The sequence below is a fragment of the Emydura macquarii genome, unplaced genomic scaffold, assembly GCF_026122565.2.
Source record: "Emydura macquarii macquarii isolate MOO-44397 ecotype Brisbane River unplaced genomic scaffold, CSIRO-AGI_Emac_v2 contig_369, whole genome shotgun sequence".
In the NCBI taxonomy this organism is placed as follows: Eukaryota; Metazoa; Chordata; order Testudines; family Chelidae; genus Emydura; species Emydura macquarii.
The window spans coordinates 5,774,754-5,798,607 of NW_027130506.1; the positions used below are offsets into that span (position 1 = coordinate 5,774,754).

Sequence of the window (23,854 nt, forward strand, 5' to 3'; positions counted from 1 at the left end):
CCTTCCCATAGACTGCAGCATGAGTTTTGCATGCAGAAGAACTGCAAGATATATCTTGTATTATGTGCAGGAAGAGTCTGTAAGGCAAGCAGGGGAAGAGGAGGGAACTTTTACAGCTCAGAATGCACATGGGTGGTATTTGTTTGCATGGGAAGGGCTTTTGTTGCATTTATGAAGGCCCATGTTAAGGTTTTAAGGCCCCAGTCCAGCAAACAATTTAAGCACATACATAATTTTAGGTACATGACTAATCCTATTGAAGTCAAAAGTTACATATGCGCTTAAGTACTTTGCTGGACTGGGCACTAAATGAGGCTTGCATGCAGGCATGCTTTAATGCAGGCCCTCTGCAGAGATGAGTGACGTTTAAAATGGGCTGTAAGTGGTGAATAGGCCTTGTGCTGACTTTGTACAGGGGGTGAATTTCACCGTCTTTTAATAGTTTAGACCGTTGAAAAGGATTCCATCACAGTGCATCCACTTTCTGCTGGAGCACATCAATCAGTCCTTTAACAGCCTTCTTAATATGTTGTTTGTTTTTCACTAGATCATTTCTCAGACGTTATCCCCTACGTGGAATCAGATGCTGCTCTTCAAAAACATTAAGCTCCATGGTGATGGAAAGGAAATTGCTGAATTCCCACCAGTGATTGTCATAGAGCTGTATGATGACGATGCAGTGGTAAAGATGAAATACTTATTAAAAAATCTGAATTGTTGCCGTATAAAGTATTATCTATGTAAAAATCAAAGCTAGGTCATTTAACAGACATTTGAAAAATAGCTTCCCTGGCCATGTAAATCAGTTTTTGGCCTTTGGAAATGGAGATTAATATTGTAATGGGAAGTAGTCTAAGAACCAGATTTATCCCCAGTCCTCAGTTATGTCTTTGTAACCTCATGGCCTTGTTGTTCCAGCTTGATTCTTACATCCAAAAAAGGGTTTGCAGTAGAAACATCTTTTTACGTGTACACAATTGTAAATATTATATTTATGTATATTTAGTGACCCAAATTTATCTCCAGCCCACAGAAATCTGGCACCATCTCACTGTTTCTTAGGATATTGCCTTCAGAACTGCTGAATTGTGAAACCATGGCATTGGTGAACTTCAGATGAGTTTCAAGAAATTCATCCTACTTCATTTCTGTAGTTGCCCTCCATTGTATTTTGCTGTGCACCTCATTGGTCAGTTTTGTCATATACATTAAAAGCCCATTTCCCACATTGGGATCTAAGGCAGGAGGAGCTATGTCCCTAAAGCTGCTGCTATGTTCTGACCTCTTCCAAAAAAGACTGATGTATGTATCCTTATTTATCTAGGGTAAATCAGACTATATTGGCTCAACAGTGGCTGCCCCAGTGGTGAGACTTGCAGATGAGAAATATGAGCCACCTAAACTGTCTTATCACCCAGTGCATTGTGGAAATCTGTCTGGAGGAGACCTTCTTGCTGCATTCGAGCTGCTGCAGGTGAGTTAGAATCATTTGATTATTAACATTACCTTTGGGGCACATAAAAACATGTAGGATAGAAAGAAACACCCTGGTCCCAGTTAGGGATGTAAAAATTTGTTTAATAAAGAATCCGTTTAAATGTTCTAAAAATAGAACATTTAAATGGTTAAATGCTTGGGGTGGGGGGAGCTGCACTGGGCTCCGCGCCTCCCTGTGAGCAAGAGCAGCTGGGCTGCTCTCGCTCGCTCATGGGGAGTCAAGCCCAGCTGCCGCTCCCCTCCCCCTCAGCTAATTACTATTTAAATGATTAGGCTTTTACATCCCCAGTCCTAGTCCTGCCCTTACTCAGACAGGTGCATCCCTTGTTAAATGCAGTGGGAATTGCACCCATGAGAGGGTAGAATTGGACCCTTTCGCCTTTACATCTCATGTGCCTAGAACACAATGCAGCTGTCATTCCTGCTCATTGTGCAATCGGAGCAATAAACACTGCCCCTATTCCCACTGCTGCTGGCCCTCTGAATCCTCTGGCCTGGGTCTCCATTCATTTACACTGGTTTTACCCAGCTCTAATTCTATTGACAGCAAGCTAAAGTCTGGCTTTGTTCTGAGAAGTGTGTAAAAATGGCATCTTCTTATTGCTCCCAATGTCTGTTTAGAGTCCTATGTCTTTAGCAACACTAATAAATAGTTACTACTACATACTCCTATTAGCAGTATGGAGCCAATGTGTTTAAGAGAGAGTGAACTGAGTTCTGTTCTTTCTGTAGCTCATAAATAGAATTGTTAACCACTTTCCAGTTGCAGGGACAAATTCTGCCCTCATATCTGGGCATGGCTTTGCAAATGCACAGACAAGATATAACACAGCTCGACTTTCAGATCCCAAACAGAATTTGCAGGGCTGACTGGCAGAAGAAACATCTTTTTGTTTGTAAACTGAACAAATGTGTTCTGAAATCAGTGAAACATGCCCCATGAATCAGTGAAACATAACATGTAAAACACACAGACCCCCACGATGCCATCTTTTATAGTCACTTGCCAGAGTAAAAATGCACTTTAAAGCATGTGGGGCTAATTGTTTCCCCAATTAAATTTGAATAACACCAATGAGGGGAACTCACCAACTTAGTGGTATGTAATTAAGGACAGAATCTAGCACCATTATCAATATTTTTCTCAGTTTTTAATCTAATCCATGTTTCTAGTGAACAGAGTAAACATTTACTTTTATTTCACTTTTATCTGGGTCAAGGGAAACAGCACAACATGCCAGATTGATCTGAAAATATCCAAGGCCTCAATAAAGAGCTGAAAGTAAATGTAAAAATGATCCAGCACTGACATTCAGCATTCTCATACCCTTCATTGTTTGTCTTGGTGATTACACCCTAAAGAACGCTTATTTTAAGCACAGATAATGCTCAAGAGCATGGACTTTAAAGAACCATTCAAGAGAAGATGTGTTAAAACACATGAAAGGCTTCAAAGCTTTCTCAGAGGCTTAGTATGCTGGCAATTTTTTTTCCAGTAGCAAAGGATTCCTGATGATGCTCCATAGGAAGAAAATCTACAATCACTAATTTGCTCTGTACTGAAAAAATGACTAATGGACACTTGATAGTCTTATATGTATTCAGTGAACATATCTCCATTTCTACAATGATCAACACACCTTTCAAGATCCAAGGATCCTACACATGAACAGAGACTGGATTTATGGTTTATTACTATAATCTGTAACCCACTAACCCCACTTTTTTTTCCTATGATTGCAGAGGTGTCAATGGGAAGTACCTTGAACTGTCCCTTAGAATATGTGCTAACTGTCTATGCTGAACAGTCTGTTCAATTTGCATTTAGCTGTGGTGCTCAAGTACCCTTTCCGGACCTGAAGAAGAGCTCTAGGTGGCTTGAAAGCTTGTCCTTCTCACCAGCAAAAGTTGGTCCAATAAAAGATATTACCTCACTTGCTAGTCTTGATCATTTGCAGTCATTAAAGATCACACGGCACCTTTCTCAAGAGCTAGGAATGCTGGCCCAGGCATCTTGGAATGGTTCCCATCTTTGTAATTACTAGAATTGTCTGGAAATGATCCCCCTGAAATTTCACACTAAAATTTACACCATTTTGGTTTATTTCACTCATCACACTTTGTTTTGATTAAATGACTATGTGCACATCAAAAATATATGAATATTCCAATGTTAACTTTTGAAATTTGGCTTTAGAATCTCACAGCCACCTTTATTTGAATGGGCCCAACACCAGTTGAAAATGTGCTTATTGTGACTAGGAAAAAAGCCCCTATTTAAAGGAAAACGTGGCCAGCTTTTTAACAAAATTTTTACAAAAAGTTTGTAACAATGTGAAAAGAATCAGTTTTTAAATAGTTTCATCTTTTGCTGCAAAGATATTGAAGCCTCTAGTAGTTGTTCCCTGTTCCCTAAAATTCCCTATGCAATTTCAGCTGAATATGGTGTAATTCTTCACTTCCTATCCTAAACTGCTGTGCAGTGGCACTGGGCCAAAATCTCCTCTCAGTTATACCAGTGCAATTCCACTGAAGTTGATGGAGTTTCATGATGGAATAGAGAGGAGATTCAGCCCAGTGTCTGCAATTAAACAGCTGCTGTGTTTCAATATTTGTTACGGAGGGGTTGGTGAAATGATCCCTCTTTTCAGTTTATAAAGTGTTTTAAAATTGTTATAGATGAGAGGCACTTATGTATATAAATGGAGTTATTGTTTTAGTTTATTAGTATTATCACCAATGCACTGAGTAATGCTGTCACTCTGAGATGTTTTAAACCCATGTGTTCGCTGCACCTACAAGGTAGTAAGGAAAATATCTCTTCTTCCTTATGTTAAATGAACTTTCCACGCAGCCACAGATGGCACCTATTTAAAAGAAACAAAAGATGTGAACTTTACAGGTCCTTTGGTGACTCTCTCATAGCTTTACATTTCAGAGGCATAATTATAAAGCACTCTAGACACTAAATTACTATTTCCCAGAATCCTTATCCTTTTAATTGTGTGTGGTCATTATCACACCATGGCGCATCTATTTGATCTAATTTAATTTGCCCTTAGTTAACCTGAAGACATTTCATATCCTTCCTCTTTAATCCTCTCCCATAACCACCTCTTTATGCATTTCATAATGAAGCCAAACACAATTGCCTGAGCAAAAGAGGGTAATCTATGATACAGAAATTCACAGTTTTGTCTGGGTTAGTAGATGAGAAGAAACCAGTGCCCCTTTGACTCAGCCTGGACAAATAGAGGAAGCAAAGGTCTACCAAACCAGGCAGGGGCATAGATCTACCTTAGAGAGATTGTGGGGAAAGGCAACCAACCAGCTCCTGAAAATTACAGAGGGGAAGAGAATAAAAGGAATTTCCCCTTAAAAGGCAGCTCAAAAAATGTGAGAGTCAGAGCATGGCTGATGGGGGAGATGAAGCTGATATTCGGTTGATATTCAAGAGTCAAAATAACCTCTGAAGATTATGACCCTCCTTTCCCTGGGCTCCAAATAGGACTATGATGCAAATCTAAGTATCAGCCTTTTCCCCATTCCTAGATTGAATACAAACACACATGCACTAATGCACACAGAGCACAATGCTAAAGGCCATTTGCATGCAAAGTCTTGCTACAGGATAGGACAAGGATTCTGGGAAGTAGTAATTTAGTGTCTAGAGTGCTTTATAATCTGTATATAGTGAGGACCCAGCCTTGAAATTTGGGACAGGAGCTGAGCATTCCCAAACGTAGACAACACCTCTCTAGTTGGACAAGTCTTCCAAGTTGTACTGTGCCCTGCTGAAACAAAACCAGACAGAACTAACAGATCCCTGATCACCTTAAGGGATAGGTCAAATATCTGCTGGATATTTTTCAATTGATATTCCAAAATATTGGCTGGTTTAAAAGCATTAATATTTGTACTGCTTGCTCAGTGTATGATTCATTTCACCCATCCTTAATTCATGTGGCATTTTTAAATGAGAATCATAATTACAGTTTTCTGTTAAGTCTTTTGAGAGCCCTTAGGTTAGGATTTTTATTAGGTATAATTACTGTTCTTTCTTAGAGTATGCATGTATCTATACAACAGCAGGCTATGGTCAATCAGGTCAAGAGAGATGCTTTTTGGAAAGGTGTAAAATGACCTGTTCCCATGAAGTGCTTTGGCATCAGAGCAGAGCAGAGAGCATTCCAAGACATGTCTCTCTCACAATGCCGAGCATGTATTTTGTCTTCATGGCAGCCCTACTTGCTGTAAAGTGCTGTATGCTATGAACAACTCGCAGGGGGCTTTGAGGCTATATTTATTCCTTCACAGAGCAGAGACAATGAGTTACGACTATTTCATTTTGCAGGTTCCAGATTCTGGTCCAGAGAGCCTTCCACCAATGGATCCACCTGACGTAAGCCAGATCTACCCAGTTCCAGCCAACATCCGGCCCGTTTTAAGCAAATACAGAGTGGAGGTAAGTTACAATGAATAATATTTTTAACTGTTTCAGACTCCCAGACACTTTACATTTGCATAGTGGAGCACAGGGTTTAACTATATGATGTTTTTAACATTGAAATCAATGGGAGTCACAGAAATAAAACTCCATGCGACTGTTAAAATGTAACCACATGAGCCAGATCAGGTGGAATCCCTGAAAGGCAGTCACTTCAACCATTGAGTTAGATCTTGAAAACAACTAGGGCCAGATTTTTCTTCAAGTGATGGTCCCTATGCATATTCCGCTCAAGGCGCATATGCATGCCATGCCCCTGCGATTGGAAGACTTTTCACTAGCAGTGTCTATTGGTCTGCGTCTGTGCACTTCTTCTCATGTTCTGAACTGAGGACATAAGTGATGGTGTGATCCTACAGCCTCTCCAGTTCCTTTCCACCACCTGTGATCTGAGACCAAACTTCTCCAGTGTCCACAGCATTAGCTAGCATTCTTTGTTTTCTAGTGTAAGTATTGTAAATAGTTCTACCTGTTCTGATTTCTTTTATTCTAGTGTTAATATTAGTTTCAGTGAGCTTTAAAGGGCTGCAGGTATAGGCTATCGATGAAAGAAACAAGTAAGACTAACCCAGATCTGCACCCACAGACAAAGAGCCAAATGTTTAGACCTCTTTGGGAGAAAGAACATCACTTCTGTGAGTTTTCAGTTCTACATAGCAAACTAGCAGACTTTAATGGCAAAGTATGATTTATGAATTATAACTTTTCTGAATTTGTCAACAAGCTGCCTCAAGGGCACAGACTTCAGTTCTGAGCAATCGTTGGAGAAGGTAAATTGCTAGCTAGTTCTGCCTTCAAGCTTTGGAACACACAGCAGATACAGCCTCCCACTCGCTGGCAACATCTATAGTCGTGAAACAGACTTCATGGCTCCAGGCCTCCGGATTCTCCAAGGAAATCCAATCCACGATGGAGGATCTGCCCTTTGAAGGAAATAACCTAGTCAGTGAGAAACCGGATGTTTGTTACACAACCTCAAAGACTTGAGGGCACACTCTGTTCTCTGGATATTGATACCCCAGCACGACAAGGAAAATATCTTAAGCCTCAGTTTTCCCATCATCAACAGCCCATTCCTCAACCCTTTACACTCAGAGGGCTTCTGAGCCTGCAAGAAAACATCAAAGAATGCAGCACAGAAAGCAAAACATTCCTCCTTCATTCTCCTCCCAGTCCCAGCCTCCCACTAAGAAGTCCTTTTGATGGGATCTTTTCGAGTTGCAAACCAGTCCTCCCAACAAGTCTGCTTGTCTCCACCCCTTTTGGGCACTGTTTGCTTCACTTTTCCTTGGCATGGCACCATATAGCATCAGACAGATGGGTTATGTGAATCATCACTACCAAATATAACAATACATGCCCTCTCTCAAAACCCCCTCCCTATCCTCTTCAGGGACCCCTCACAAGAAGATGAGCTGACAGGAAGTACATTCTTTGCTCCAAATGGGAGTTAGAGAGCCAGTACAACCCAGCACAGTGGAAAATGATTTTACTCAAGACAGTCCCTCCCCAAGAAGATAGGAGGCTGGAGGCCCGTACTAGATCTCAGACTGCTGAATGTCTTCAACTGCCACCTGACTTTCAGAATGATCACCCTGGTGTCTGTAATCCCCTCACTAAACAAAGGTGAGTGGTGTACAGGTCTCAGTTTGAAGGATGCTTATTTCCACATAGATATCTACCCTGCACACAGAGATTCCTGCAGTTTACTGTAGGCCTAGACCGTTACCAAAACAGAGTGCTCCCCTCCGGCCCCTCGACAGCACCAAACGCATTCATGAAGATTTTATTGATAGCAGAAGCAAATCTGCAACATCAGGGTATATCACTGCTCCCCTACCTTGATGACTGGTTGCTCACAGGCAAGTCACACCAAGAAGTTCAGGTGGCAACTCTGTCCCTACTCTGACTCCGACAATCATTAGGATTCCAAGTAAATGCAGGAAAATCCACTTTAGCTCCCACACACACCATAGACTTTATCAGAATGACCTTGGCTTCTATCATGGCCAGAGGCTACCTACCTCAGGATAGGTTCCAAATTATGAAGGATCTCATCACTCAGATCCTAGTGAGACGTCAGACAACACTAAGATCCTGTCTAATCCTCCTAGGCCACATGGCGTCGTGTACACGTGTGATGACCTTTGCAAGGCTTCATCTGTGTTGTCTACAGTTATGGTTGTGGACAGTTATGTGCCAAGCAAGCACAGAATGGACAAGCTGGTCTTGCTCCCACACAAAGTTTTGACTTAATTTGCCTGATGGAAAAACATGAGCACGGTATGTGTCGGAGTTCCCTTTGCTCCCTCCCATTCATGAAAAGACTGATTACAGATGCCTCCCTGCTACATCGGGGAGCCCATCTGGATGTATGCATAGCACAAGATACTTGGACCCTTCAGGAATCCAAGCTACACATAAACTTACTAGGAACTGCATGCAGTGCACAAAGCCTACACATGGTTCCTGCCATTGGACCCTGCACGGTCAAGTCATGTTGGACAACATGATAGCCATTTTCTTAGATCAATAAAGTCCACACTTCTCTACAAAAGAAGCTGTCATTTTCTGGAACTGGTGCATCTGCCACCAGATCACCCTCTTCGCAGAGCATCCTCCAGGGGTGCAGACACCCGGAGCAAACACTTGTCAAGTGACCATACGTGTGAACTACATGACTCAGTGGTGCAGAGCATCTTTCAGCAATGGGGATTCCTGTCATGGGATCTTTTTGCCTCTCATGAGACTAAGAAATGCCCAGCCTACTGTTCCCAAGCAGGCCGGAGCTGCAGAGGGGACACATTTTTTCATTGATCCTTGTGGCTCCAATGTGACCAAGGTAGTTCTGGTTCACCAACATTCTCCAGATGTTCCCAAACTCCATGCATCCGCATTCATCTCCTACCAGATCTATCGACCCAGAACAAAGTTAAGATCCTTTATCCCAACCCAGCATCTCTCCATCTGGCAACTTGGTATTTGGATAGATGACAAACTTAGAGGAATCATGCTTGTGGATAAATAATCCATCCTTAGGAAAGCAGAAAAGGCTTTGTGAAAAAATGTTATACAGCAAAATGGAGGAGATTCTCTGTATGGTGTCAGCATCATTAGCTACCCCCAAAGGATTCTGAGATTCTACTATTCTGGACTACCTCCTCTCTCTGAAAAAGTCGGGGTTGTCTCTCAGCTCCTTACAAGTGCAGTTGACAGCTATTAGCGCTTTACATCCTCCAATGGACAGCTATTCAGTCTTTGCCCGTCTACAGTAGATTCTGAAGGGTCTTGTCAAAGTCTTTTCTCTGGTGCTAAAACCTACTCCAGTATGGGGCCTCAATCCAGTCCTATCTCCATTAACAAATTCCCCATTCAGGCTTTTAGCCTCATGTTTATTCATTCCTCTGTCTGTGAAGGTTGTCTTCCTGGTTGCAATCACTTCAGTCAGAAGAGTAGGAGAACTGGAGTCCTTATGGCAGTCCCTCCCTATATGGTATTCCACAAGGATAAAGTTTCCTTAAGGTTATATCCAAAATTCATTCTGAAAGGAATCTTGGAATTCCATCTGAACCAGGTAATCCACTTCCCTGTCTTCCACCTGAAGTCTCATGCCACCAAAGAGGACTGGAAATTCTGCTCTCTGTATATCCAACCAGCCTTTGTCTTCTACTTGCAGAGACAGAATCCTTCAGGAAAACTCCTACACTATTTGTCTTCTTTGCCAAACATGTGATAGGAGAGAGAGTCTCCTCACAGAGACTGTTTTAATGGATTTTGGGCTGCATACTGATTTGCTATGAGTTGGTGGAAACCTGTCTCTCACAAGGTGTGAGACCTCACTCGACTAGAGCCCAGGCTGCACTAACTTCCATTTGAGATGTCCCTCTTCTGGAGATCTATAGAGAGGCAACGTGGGTCTCTGTGCATACATTTGGCAGACATTATGCCTTGGTACAAGCTTCTACAGCAGATGCATCCTTTAGCACAGTAGTCTTCTGATCTGTTGTACAGCAGGGTTCCTTATACCCTCCTCCCCAATGAATACTGCTTGAGAATCACCTCGAGTAGAATAAACCTAGGGACCATCACTCGAAGAAGAAAGACAGATTACTTACATTGTAAGTAACTTGAGTTCTTCTAAATGTGTGGTCCCTATGTGTATTCCACCATCTACCCTCTTCTTCCTCTGCTTTGGATCCTTGTCCTAAGGTTATTTATGGTAGAGAAGAACCTGGAGATGTGGTTAGCGTGCACCGTCCCTTCCATCCTCGGTTCAGAGCATGAAGAGGACAGGGGCACATGTGTGGACCAACAGACACTGCTAATGACAAATCTTCCTGTTCCAGGTGTATGGAGTGCATGCGCACCTTGAATGGCATATATATAGAACTCCAGTTACTCTACAACGTAAGTAACCAGTCTTTCCAGCCACAGCACATGAGCATGGAAGATGCTTGTATAAAATGGCTGGACAATTGGGAAGTATAGCTTGTTTTCAATCCCACCTTCGGCACAGGATGGGACCGGGCAGGAATGGTTCTGCCCCACTGAACCAAGACACCCTCTTTGGATTACATAGTGTTGCCAGTGGCTCAGTGTTAGCCACTCCTCCTTCTGTGCTTCCAAAACTTGCAGCCAAATGACAGCTGCCTCCTGCATGTGTGTGCTTGTGCTTTCTCCCCATTCCCTCTAGTGCACCGATGAACAGTCAGCTACAATTTGGGCCTAAAGTCATTTTATATTAACAGCAAAATGTAAGGGAAATTTGGCAACTCCTCATTTGTCAGAATAATGACTGAATTCTAGTTGGTCATGTGTCACTTCCTGTCACTGATCCTATAACTACCATAATCTGCTTAATTGCCTGTCTTTGAAGATTTCTAAATCAAGTCAGATTTTAATTACATGAATTGTGCTGAGACTGATGAACCAGTCACCAGAAATGCTTGTGTGTGAACTCACCCACAGGAGCAGTTCCTGCTTTGACTTTTTCTTGAGGGGTGGAGGAGAATCAAACCAACAAATTATTGAATAGGGAAATAGGAAGAGAAAAGACAACTGTTCACTGGACAAAGGAAAAAAAATCTCTTTTTCAGATGTGTTTTCTTTTTTGGGCCTGAGTCCATGCATTAATTAAGCACATACCTAACTTTAAGCACATTAATTCCATTTATGTCAATGGGAAAAATCATGTGCTTATAGTTAGGCATGTGCTTAAATATTGCTCAAGGTATAACCCACTGTCAGCCCCGGAATGATATTGCTGTGGTTTGGCATTTGAAGGATTTTATTTTGGTTTTTATATTGCTTAATTTATATTGTTGTAATTATTGTCATTTTAACACTATATTCTATAGTTGGATCTTAAATAACTGTATTGCTAGTAAGCATAGGAAAACTTGGAATTCCATGAGCATTCTAGAGGGTTTGCAGTGAATCAATACATAAAACATATAAAGGTAATAAAACTACTTCTGACAAAATACTGGACTATATCTTCAACTGGTATAAACTGATGTAGCTCTGTTGTAGGTAATAGGCTATGGTGATTTATATCAGCTGAGAATCTGGCCTGTCAGATTAATAGGAACTGAGCATATTTGTCCTGCAGAGGGAAGGGACTGTTAGAAACAAAATTATTCTTTACCAGTTATGTTTTGTTAACAGTTTGACATTAATTGGCTTAACTTTCTGTTCTAAGGTATGAGGACTTTTTTTTTTTTTATTTCAGATACTGACGGGTGTTTAGAATTTCTTGCAAATTACTGGGGCCATATTGAGCAGCACTTTGTGGCAGCTATGCATTGTCTGAGTGACACAGAGTGGCAGGAACATACTGGTGAATCTGGTCAATGGTTCCTGATATTACCTGTGTTCTCCTGTCACATCTGTGCCGGTGAATCTGATCCATGGTTCCCAGTGTTACTGTGTACTACTGTCAGGAGCATACCAGTGAGTCTGGCCCACTGTTGCCTGTGTTTTGCTGACCACTTTTCTACCACCTGCCATAGGTTCTGTTCTGGGGTGTTCGTGAGCTGAAGAAAGTCCAGCTCCTCTCTGTGGACCGTCCACAGGTTCTCATAGAATGTGCCGGGAAAGGAGTTAAATCATCTGTCATCCAGAGCTACAAGAACAACCCCAACTTCAGTGTCCAAGCAGACAGGTTTGAAGTGGTGTGTACAGTGCACTGCTGCTCTCTCTGATCTTCTTCTCTTTACGCAGGGGAAGGCACAAGCTATAACACTGATTGTCTTTACTTTTTAAGCCCTTGTGTGCTGTTACCAGACGGGGCACTTAAGTGGTTGATTGGTTATGACTAAGGCTATGAGTCTGTCATGGAAGTCATGGATTCCATGATTTTTCATGTTCTCCACGACTTCAGGGCGTGGGCCGTCAGCCGTGGGAGACGGGGCTCGAGCTGTCAGCCCCACTTCCTGAGGTGGGTGGCAGGGCTCAGGCTGTCAGCCTCCCTCCACCCCCTCAGTGGGCAGCAGGGCTTGGGATGACATTTCCTGGTGGTGGGGATCGGACTTCCGTGAATTTTGGTTTATTGCCCACAATCTGTTTATGACTTTTACTAAAAATAACTGTGGCAAAGTCTTACCCTTAGTTATGACCAATGAGCTTTGAGACTTTCACTTCTAGGTTGTTGACTTGAATCTGGCCCTGGTCAGTAATGTGTTGAAGCTTCCTGGCTGTCCACTGGCTTGTGTGACATGAACTGGTGGTTTCAGTTCAGGTCTTAGTGGATGAGGGTTTCCACTAGCTGGTAACATCAACAGAGATTAAAGTCTATCTAAGTATTTATAAGGCCCAGGGATATCTAAGCATCAGTAATAATATCTAAGTATCTGTGGTACCTTTAATTTTTATTGCACATTACACATTCAAACTGATGCATAGACATTACCTAGTTAATCCTCACAATATCCCTGTAAGCTAGGGAAATACATGTTATCCCTTTTATAGCTTGGAAAACTGAGCCAGTGAAGTGAAATTACTTTGGCCAAATTGCTGACTGAGGTGGGATTAGAATTCATACATTCCTGACTACCAACACTGTGTTTATCCCTCTAGATTTTGCTGTTTCCTTGACAAATTAGCAGCCTTCCCATCAGCCAGGGTACTTTTCTAGGTAGGGTTGGAAGGGTAGTGTGAACAGAACTACACTGCCCATGCTATACCTGTTTGATGGATCAAGAAAGTCAATAGTCAGGGTTCTCAGTTCAGCATTTTTCAGGACACCTTTCCAGGCACCAGTAAAGAAATAAAATCTCTCATGCTGTTGTCTGTTCTTTTCTGCCAGGAATTGCCTGAAAATGAGCTTTTGCACCCACCACTCAGCATCTGTGTGGTTGACTGGAGAGCTTTTGGTCGTAGCACTCTTGTTGGAACACACACCATCAATTGCCTTAAGCAATTTTTATATAAACCCAAAGAGCTTCCTGCATCTACAGCAAAAGTAGACGTTATAGAAACTGACAAAGGTAAATGCACAATACAACTCTTGTCCACAAATAAAAAGACAAAGTGATATGTGTTAGAACAGTGGATAATAGTTCACTGCAGTGGGACTGTACAGGTGCTTTAAGTTAAGCACATACTGAAGGGATCTGCTGGCTGGGGCTGGAACGCTCAATACCTTGCAGGATCAAGCCCTGTGTGATTATTAAGAGGTATCATTGTCCATATTATCTTGAGAACCAATATGATGACTCTCTTTTCTGGCATCATCTTACCCAACTTGCTGTGTTTCTAATTTCAGCTTCTCCAGAGTCACCAAAGCCACTTGCATCACCCCAACAACAACCACAACCAACAGATCACATTTACATTGATGTGGAACATGGTACAGCTTCATTTGCAATGCAAGAACCAGTTCCAGCAAAATCGTCTGCTGCGGCAGCTGTACCTGCTTCCTCACTGCCACCAGAACTTAAACCTACATCCTCATCCTCTGAACCAGCAAAAGATAGAAAACAGAAGGTTAGATAGAAAATCATCAGCTAGCTATTATTTTAAAATAATAATAATAAATAATAAATGACTTATTATGGTTGGACACAGGAACCCCAGTCATAGGCCAGGGCCCCATTGTGCTAGATGCTGTACAAATACAGAACAAATAGATAGTCCCTGTGCTAAACAGGTTACAGTCCAAGTATAAGACAATAGACAACATATGCATACAGACAGATGGGGAAGAACAGGGAAACAATGAGACAATACTGGTCATCATGACAGCCAGAATATATTTTAATTCATACAATTGATCAGAAGAAAGTTTCTAGACTGCAGAAACCTTTTTCTGATCAGCTCCATAAACTATCACTTTTTGGATGGAGAAATAATCTTTTTCTTTCTTTCTTTCTTTCTTTCTTTCTTAAGCAAAAATAAAATGAAGGGAATGACAAAACTGTTTGACTTTATGCTCCATTTCAGTAATATTTTTTGGAGTGGGATAAAGAAGCCACTTCTTATCTGTAGCACCTGGATGCACTGTTAGATATTGCTAATGTTCTTCATAGTTTGAAGGACAAGGAAAGGCAGTGATGTCTCAACTCCACATGTACACATCCTTGTGTGTCTGTCATCTGTAATGGTACAATTTATAGACACAAAAGTGAGTGAAATATAGTAAAATACTCATCCATATATAGTGCCAGTATTGTAACTGTATGTCTGATACAGATTACCATTGCTGCCATTCTGATTTAGCTGCATTGCTAAAATACATGACAACTGCAAGTGGCAACTCTTTATTAGTGTGAAAAGCTGAATGCACAATTTAACAGGGTCCAATCATTATTCATATGAGTAATCCCATTGAAGCCAGTGGGCCTACTTGCACAAGCAGTTGGTTTGTGGGATCAGGCTGTTTATCTTTTCTAAGGGCAAGATGATTGAATTCTCAATGGCTATTCAGAATCCTAGTTGTCTTCAAAACTCAAGTGTTGATACATTCAAGAACTTTCAATATTATCTGCAAATATAATGATATTGGAGGGGACCAGGGGATATCAGGAGGTCTGTATTCTTCCAAATATAATATTTCTTCTTTCTATGGTAGATTTTCCCTTTAAAAGGCTTGCTTTTGTTTCAATGCCCCAAATTTTAAAAGTATAATATTTGATACCAGCAGAAGGTAATATAGAAACTGTACTAATAACATGATGATCACAATGGATTCTCTAGTGGGATACAAAGACAGAGACACAAAATAATGTAGTTCTTACAGAGTAATATCCATTCCACCTTCATCTGTTCCTCTTGATAGCCCAGCTAGTTTTTAATAGCTGTCATAATTCTAGAGTTCAACAGTATTTCCTTATGCCTTGCTAGGACTCAAGAAAATACTCCCGACGATCCACAAAAAGAAAAAAGAGAACAATAGCGGATGAATCTGCTGAAAATGTTATTGATTGGTGGTCAAAGTACGATGCTTCTGTGGAAAAAATGAAAACGGTAAAGGCCCAATAGCTCCATACTTGAATGGATGTGTGATATTTTAAAACTAGATTTATGCAAATAGCTTCCTCTTTAATGTTTAATTTGTATTTAGGAGTCTGACCATTCTGTTTTTATTTTGAAAGGTACAAGCAATCTATCCCAATGAGGGGAAACCTGACAAAAGTAAGTAAAATATTTGCATATATACTTATTTTACTTACTGTTATAATGTCTTTCTGTGCTAATTCGAGAACATTTTTGCCCTATTCACATTGAATGTCTGTTCTTCCTTGTGTTGTGCAAGGTGCTGTGTTCAGATCCTAATCCTTATCTGGATTAGACTGTGGGTTGGTTAGATGTTGAGATACAAAACTGGGTTGAAGTTTGGGTTTAATGATGTTCAAATCACATGAGCAAGTCTTTGCAGCTTTCTGCCTCAAAAATGATGGAAATCTTTCAGTGCTAGATGTTCTAGAAAGATTACCACAATATTGGTCTGCATCTGTATCAGATCCAAAAAAACATCCTCTTTTAATTTTGGATCCAACCCAGAACAAAAACCATTTGGGCTTGGTTCCAGGTATCTGAATTTGAAAACAGAGTCCAGAATGATAGGCATCACAATAGCAACCAATTCTTGTGTCAAACTCAGCCAACTCAAGAATTTTCAGCAGAAAAGCCTGGAGGAGTTAGACAATAATAGATCATTGAATACACTAATGGAAGACAATTTTCTACTGCTTTACATGTCCTTGCGATAGTGAACCATGTCTTTAGCAAATTACTTCTTCTAACCTGACTACTTAAGTAGGCAGAGAAAGAAAACTAATATTTGTACTGTCTGTGTAGACTTGCTGTTCACAATTAAACAGCTGGTTCTTCCCATCCTAGAGGTGACTATATTTCACAAGTGGTGGAAATAATTTCTAGTTTGCAAAGCATTTTGCAATCATTCTGGATGAAAGGCACTACATAAATGTCAGTCATTATCATTTTGAAAGTGGCAGCTGACCAAAATGTCAATGATCAGATCATCAGTGCTGCAAAGCATCAGTCAAAGTTCTAATTATGCATGGAGCATACCTATCCACCTGGAAGAAATGTTATACAAAGTTCTGGTGCCATATCCATGTATAGTGAGATTGTTGACTGACAACTTAACATATACAGAATTCTACCATCCACAAACTTTACTGGTGATAGTTATGCCAGGGTTTTCTGTTGTTTTTGACTAGGCTGGTGACTTGAAAACTGAAAAAGACTCTCCTAATTATTTGTACAAGATATGTTTTATCTCATTTACTTACATGCTGTGGTGATTGGCACCATATACATGACTGAGAGAGAGAGAGTATTAATAGATACTTATATCAGAGATAGATGAATTAATTTAAAAAAATTTAAGGACTGATCTGACCCAAACACTAAGCCTGAATAATTTTCTGAAGATTTGGGTAAATAGCTAGATCCAATAAGCGCCTCCTGCCTTTGTTGATATCTGTCAAAATCAGTGGTGGGTTGTCAGCCAAGTAGGCAGCTTCTGCTGAGCAGTTGCCGTCTTTATATCTCACACTCCCCATGGCTTTCTGAAGGTCAGAGGCACACTGGGATGTATTTTTGGTGCCTTTGACCTGAGGAAGGCCAGGAACATATGAGATCTGAAGGCAATAGGCAGCAGGGCAGTGGCATTCCATCTTGGTAAGACCTCACCTTAAATATTTCGCAACATTTGTAAAGGTAGTGGGATCTGCTGGGGTAGATTTGACCTTGGGATGACTGAGGAAGAAGGGGTGGGGAGAGAGAGAGAGACAGAGTGTGTGTGTGTGTAAGGGGTATGAGACTGGAAGGCACCAGGTTCAGGCAAACAGCAGTTTTTATTCAGTGGTAGAGAAGGGTAAAAGATGGTGTATCGGGTAGGGAGGAGTGATAGGAAAGGAATCTGACTGGGCTGACAGGAGAAAGTGCAAGAGAAGTATAGAGAAGGGGAGGGAAGGGTGTATGACCACTAAGATTTATTTTAAGGACTTATCTAAGCCATTAGAGTTTTATCCATCACTGCAGCTGCTATAAACCTAATGATGTAATCAAATCTCTGTAGCTAAGCAGACATCTGGCCACGTAACATTACTAATTGAAGATGAAACAGACAAAAAGAAGCGAAAAAAGGTGCTCAAAGAGGGAAAAAAGGAAGAAGACCCCCAACTAGCAACTTTGAAGGTAAAAAAATGCTTTGTTTTTATAATTCAGGTTATTCTGGATGGGCAAAATTCACTGCTGGGCCGAGGGCTAGTCTTAAGTAAGACTTCAGTAGAGTTTGATTCTTGTGCTGCCCCTGTGCAGAGGAGTGAATTTCACCCTTATGGAATATACTATAAATATTAGATTCATGTTCCCTTTCCCTTTGTTTTAGCTGCACCTCGGATACAGTTAATCACTTACATGTATAAACTTTATTGTGCCAAAGTGCACTTAATTTATGCACGTAATCCTCTTAATGTTTTTGCCTAAAATATCTTTTTGGATTGATGAAAGCACAGAAATGTGGATATTGGGAGAACAAGTGACAAGGCATTTCAGAAATGTTTGGGTATATAAAAAATAGGATAGAAAACAATATTGAAAAGATTATATACAATGATAGTAGACCCTCACCGGGAATATGAGCTACATGCTGGTCACCATATCTTATAAAAGGACCTTTATAGAGGGCCTTTCCTGGCGACTGAGCCTTGACATGGTGGGAAGGCTTGTGTGCTCCAAAGACCCTGAGAGTAATGCCAGAGGAAGTGATTACTCCTGGTACCCAAGCCAGACAGATTCAAGGGCAGGGATCAGATACAAAGCAGTCCACTGGCTCTTCAGGTCAGGAGTTGAGTGATAGGCCAACAACCTATCCTGGTAAAAAAGTTAAGTTATAGAAACACAGCAAGGTAGCTATTCCAGCATTATAGACAGGGGTGGTCAAGCGTTTTTCATGCCCAAAGTACAAATGGAATGGGAAGGATTCAGATTCAGAAAGTCAGAGTCAAAGAAAAGATTATGGACATGGAAAATGATTAGAGGCATGTGGAGAGATTGAAAAGATTAGGACTGTTTAGAAAGAGGTTGAATAAAAAGGGACATGAAACAGTATACAAATCAATGAAACTGTTTGTTTCCATTTTTGAATGGAAAGGTCTCCACTTGTACAACAAATTTAGACAACCATTTTCACTTTCTGTGACATCTGACGAAGTGGGTTACATCCCACGAAAGCTTATGCCTACAGAAATTAAATGTGTTAGTCTTTAAAGTGCTACAGAACTCTCGTTGTTTTTGCTGTATACAGACTAACACGGCTACCCCTCTGGAACATTTTCACTTTTGCTTGTTTTTGATTTCACAAAGAACCACACTGTAGGAGTTAGAGATGAGAAAGACCTTTTTGAGCAATCCAATCTCTTTACCTATCTCGACAAGATGGTTCCCACAATATGTTTTCTTGTCCACTTTGTTTTCAGGTTCTTATGCATTATTACAATACTACAGTATTTGAGTTGCTACACCAGGGGTGCATTTGTTAAAGGTTTCCATCACTGGTGGGGAACGGGATATTTTTCTGTTGATCACCTAAAGATTTTACAAACACTTGATTTAATAAAACCTAAACACTGAGCCAAAGCTGAACTTTAAGTCACCAGTTAATTCAACATTTGCTGTGCTTTTACTTGCTGCGTCATGTGAAATGAGCATTATCCCATTTTTCAAAGATCTATGATGGGGACCTGGAGAGTGAATTTAATAACTTTGAAGACTGGGTGAAAACCTTCGAACTTTTCAGAGGCAAAGCCACCGATGAAGATCACAGTGACTATGATGACAGAATAATAGGAAAATTTAAGGTGAGTTTAAAAATGATCGGATACATGGTAATTTAGAGAAATGCATGTTTTCAGTGACATTCCAGGTATACAGAAAATGAGTTTCAGTGACACTGGCAATCTGCTATTGACATTGTTAATTCTATTGAATCCAAAGCCAAAAAGTGTTTGCTATTTGTTATGTCTTAGTATCTGACTGATAGAAGCAGTTTTCAACCCACAATGTTTACTATCATTTTGAGACGGGACATTTATTTAAAACTACAAAGCTGAGTTAAATCACAGATTCGTAATAATTAGAGCTAGAACAGACTTATCATGTTGTGCTGCAGTATAGCCTCTGCTAATGCAAATTTATTTCTTCCATATAATTTCTGGTACTTTAGCCTATCTGGCTTAAATGATAGGCTTTCTACTTCCCTTACAGTTTACCATTAGGAAATCTGCAAGTATAGTTCAAGCACAATTAATATAATAGTTGTGTGATTTAAAACTGAAGTACTTTATACTTCAGAGGAGTTTGCAGATGTTTCTGGGAATGTCTTGAAAAGGTTAAATACAGTTATTGAAAGGAAGTGCTTTGGAAGGTTAACAAAACAGAACAGAAATATTTTCAGGAATGTGGTTTAGTGCATTTATTAAACTTCTCTTTCTTTTGTGCAAAACATGGATGTGCACACATGCATATGTGCCTATGCAGACTGCATTCATGAAGTTTTGTCTATACACCAGAACTTTTTTTTGGATTAGGTTTGTTGTTTTTTTCCAGGGAAATAAAACATTGTATACCCACAGGGCTGTTTCTGCATATACAAAAGTCCTGAAGATTCTAGCTCAGTGGATGGAGGACAGCCTAAAATTCTACAAGGGATACCACCGAATAACTCAGTCGAAGTTCTGGTCAGGGTGTATATCGTGAAAGTAAGTATACAGCCTTGAAATAATGGAGGATTTGTTTTTCAAATTCATTTTCCTCTAGTTTCTACATAATGTAGCTTCTGAAAAGTCTCGTCCATATGTTAGAATTCGATAACACTTAGAGTACTACAGAGTAGCATCTGCAGCTCTTAAGGACTTCTCATTGTAAATCACAAAGATGCCAGTTTATTGGGGAAGAGGAACTCTAGCGGCCATTTCGGAAGCTTCATAGAGGGAAAGGGACAAACAAGCAAAGGAGCATTCAGGAGAAGGAGAGAATGAGAGAATATCCCGTGAGGACAATATACCTTTCAGAGCAAGCAAAGGGGTCGGAGTGTGAATGATGAATTTGAAGGAGCAAGGGGTAGAAATTAGGGCTATGTCTATACACTACAGCTTATGTCAGCATAATTTATGTCGCTCACGAGACATAAATAACCACCCACTCCCGAGCAACATAAGTTACACTGACATAAGCCCTGGTGAGCACAGAGCTATGTCAGTGGGAGAGTTTTTCGTGCTGACATAGCTTCTGCTGTTTGCGGAGGTGGTTTTATTATGCTAATGGGAGAGAGCTCTCCCATCGACATAGAGCGTCTTGACCATATGCACTGCAATGGCACAGCCACATCAGTACAGCTGCGCCGCTGCAGTGCTGAACATGTAGACATGCCTTAGAAAATCAAATATTGAGGGAACATGGTGGGACATAGTGAAGTCAGAGAAAGGCAGTCAGTACTGAGCTGGGTATTAGTGAGAAAACAAGAGAGAAGCAGAAAAGAAAATCAGATTATACAAAGTAGGAAAAACCCAGAGTTAGGAAGGGGAAATGAAATTAAGACAAAAGAGAAGACGAGAAAGAAGACACTTTTTGTCTGTGTTAAAATGCTTTCAGATCACATCCATCAAAGACAATGGGCCAGTCAATGGAGCTATGACTTAGACCAGCTGAGGATCTGGCCCATTGTTTATAGGAAAATCCCCTTGAATCTCACATAGATTTGGACGTAAAAACATCCAGCAAAGTTGGCGTCTTCCTTTGGCACTTTCTCTTCCTCTCACCTCACCTGTTCCATTCTGATCAGCAACTGTGCCGGGGGCCATTTTGGCTGCCCACATCAGCGTGGCACTTGGGCCCTAAACAATCTACAAACATTCTTGCCCTGGTGTCATGCTCTATATTTTAGTAGGCAGGACTAGCTTAGCATTTGTGTTTCCAGAACATCCCCTGCACTAATGGATAAACAGCTCCCTTAGAAAACAACCACGTTTAATGATTACCTTTAATGAAGCATTTGGATGTTGATGAAACAGTCTTTTCTTTTTATCAGGCATATAATCTTAGCATTGCTGATGCAGAGGGCACATCAGATCCCTATATCGTTCTCAGACTAGGCAAAACTGAAATTAAAGACCGGGACAATTACATCCCCAAACAACTAAACCCAGTTTTTGGAAGGTAAGTGATAGCTTTATTTAAATGTTCATGGTGATTTCAGTCTTAGGCTTTTACTACAGCTATTTCTACTTGTTTTGAAGAGCAGAGTGCATGTATTATACAATGCTGTGTGTCTGGATGTTTTATAATTATTTGTGTCATATTGTGTACTTACAAATTATTCCATTTTCACGCCAGTCGAACGCCTCCTGAAAATCAGTCTGCAGAAGGCTTTTTGTGTTACTGCACAAGAAACGAAGCAGCAAATGATCTTGTCAGCTCAAATTAATGAGGTGATTCGTTCGGTCTAAAATGAAATAGATACAGTGACAGTAAAACTTAATTTCCACAGTTTGTGATGGTGTTTTTAAATCTGAGAATTACTATAAAACAATCTCAGACTTTTAGGACCAAATCAGAACCCAGTTTTCAAAGCTAGCCTTTGGTTTTGGGCTGGTCAGTTTTTGGGTGCCCTTCTTTAGGGCCACACAGGGTGAGATTTTCAGAAGAGTGTGGCTAGATTTTCAAGTGATCTGCTCCCACAGTTGGGGCCAGATTTGAAAATCTAGCCACTATGGTCTGCTTGTCAGAGGTGCTTAGCACGAATAACTTTTATTTACTTCATCTGGTCTCTAACAGTGTCTTGGCTTCAGAGGTATCTAAAATTGGGCACCCAAAAATCTAAGCAGGCATGAGTAGAGACCACTTTTGAAAATGTGGGTCAGAATTTGACTCCACCTCCCCCATTGTTCTCAATGCACTTGGATATCTATAAGATGCCTCTGTGTTACCTATTTTCTGTATTACTGCATCTGAAGAAGAGAGCTGAAGTCTCTCGAAAGCTTATGTCTCCAAATATTAAATTTGTTAGTCTTTACAGTGCCACAGAACTCTCGTTGTTTTTGCTATAAAATGTTTTCACTTGATTTTTTTTTGCTATAAAATGTTTTCACTTCATTTTTTCACTTGATACATGCTGAACATGATAAAGTATTCCTAAATTATTGCCCCATCAGTTATATTTATGTGAGAAACCACATATATCCAGATAGATAGGTGAATAATTATTTTTATTCACAGCTAACGTAAAACAATTGATAACAATAATTATATGGGGAGTTTTTATAACATATGGACAGATCCTTATCTAGAGGTGAATGGAGTTGTTACTATTTACACCAGCTGAGGGTCTGACACTTGTGTGTCAAGGTAGGTAAATTTTACCACCCATGATTTTCTCTTATATGGAAGCAGGACAGAGCTATTATTAATCAGGATGGAGTTATTTGAAATGTAGAGTTGAGATCAGAATTTGAAGCTTTTGGAAGGAACCACAAAAGTTTCAAATGATCAGTTCAGTTTGTACACAGAATTTATCTCAACTTAGCCTCTTTTCTTTGGTCTGGAAATTGGGCAAGAAATCTAATGGAAACAGGCTCTCTCCTCAGATTTTGAGTACTTCCTGATTCATGCAATACAAACCATTCAGAAAAAAAAATGCAGCTGCATAATCTCATTGAAGACTAGGAACTGATTAGGTAGGCACTATACTCTTCATATTCTGCATGCTTTCAGTATGTTCAGATATTCAGTAAAAATGCCAGTACCTAACAGAAGAAATTATTCATTTCTGCCAGCATACTGTGCACTTGGGCATCCACTATACCTTTTTTGACTGATACTTTTAGCTTTAAAAATGATTTGTCTCACAAAATCTTATCAATTTTTTCCATAGGTCATTTGAAATTCAGGCTACTTTCCCTAAGGAATCTGTGCTCTCTGTCCTGATTTATGACCATGACTTCATTGGAACGGATGACCTCATTGGAGAAACTAAAATTGATTTGGAAAATCGTTTCTATAGCAGGCACCGGGCTACCTGTGGTTTACAAAGTCAATATGAAAAGTAAGATCCTCTTCAGACATTTGATTTGTGCATACACAAGAAATGAGTGACCTGCAGAGAAGCTTTTTGATGAAAACTAATCTAGTCAAAAATTGTGTTTTTTTCAGCCTTTGAGTTTTATAGATTTTGTTAAACTGAATTGTGTCCTATGGCTCAGAAATAGCTGCCAACATACACAGAAAGTGGGTATTTTTAAAACCAACAGCTCTACTTACTCACAATTAGTTTCAGATGGCAAACTGTCTATATTTAAGTGTCTTTGTTTGATAAACATAAGT

The 23,854-nt window shown here is 40.3% G+C and overlaps 1 protein-coding gene across 1 annotated transcript in view; it reads left to right on the forward strand.

Annotated features, from left to right (window-relative positions):
- Window positions 1-23,854, forward strand: part of FER1L6 (fer-1 like family member 6) — a 124,038-nt gene that overhangs the window by 79,240 nt on the left and 20,944 nt on the right. The window contains exons 21-33 of the mRNA XM_067530267.1: window positions 548-682; window positions 1,325-1,474; window positions 5,852-5,962; window positions 12,016-12,177; window positions 13,311-13,491; window positions 13,770-13,990; window positions 15,347-15,469; window positions 15,598-15,637; window positions 17,553-17,671; window positions 19,204-19,335; window positions 20,110-20,235; window positions 21,564-21,691; window positions 23,406-23,576. Of these exons, the coding sequence (XP_067386368.1) occupies window positions 548-682; window positions 1,325-1,474; window positions 5,852-5,962; window positions 12,016-12,177; window positions 13,311-13,491; window positions 13,770-13,990; window positions 15,347-15,469; window positions 15,598-15,637; window positions 17,553-17,671; window positions 19,204-19,335; window positions 20,110-20,235; window positions 21,564-21,691; window positions 23,406-23,576 (1,799 nt within the window). The remainder of the gene's footprint in view (window positions 1-547; window positions 683-1,324; window positions 1,475-5,851; window positions 5,963-12,015; window positions 12,178-13,310; window positions 13,492-13,769; window positions 13,991-15,346; window positions 15,470-15,597; window positions 15,638-17,552; window positions 17,672-19,203; window positions 19,336-20,109; window positions 20,236-21,563; window positions 21,692-23,405; window positions 23,577-23,854) is intronic.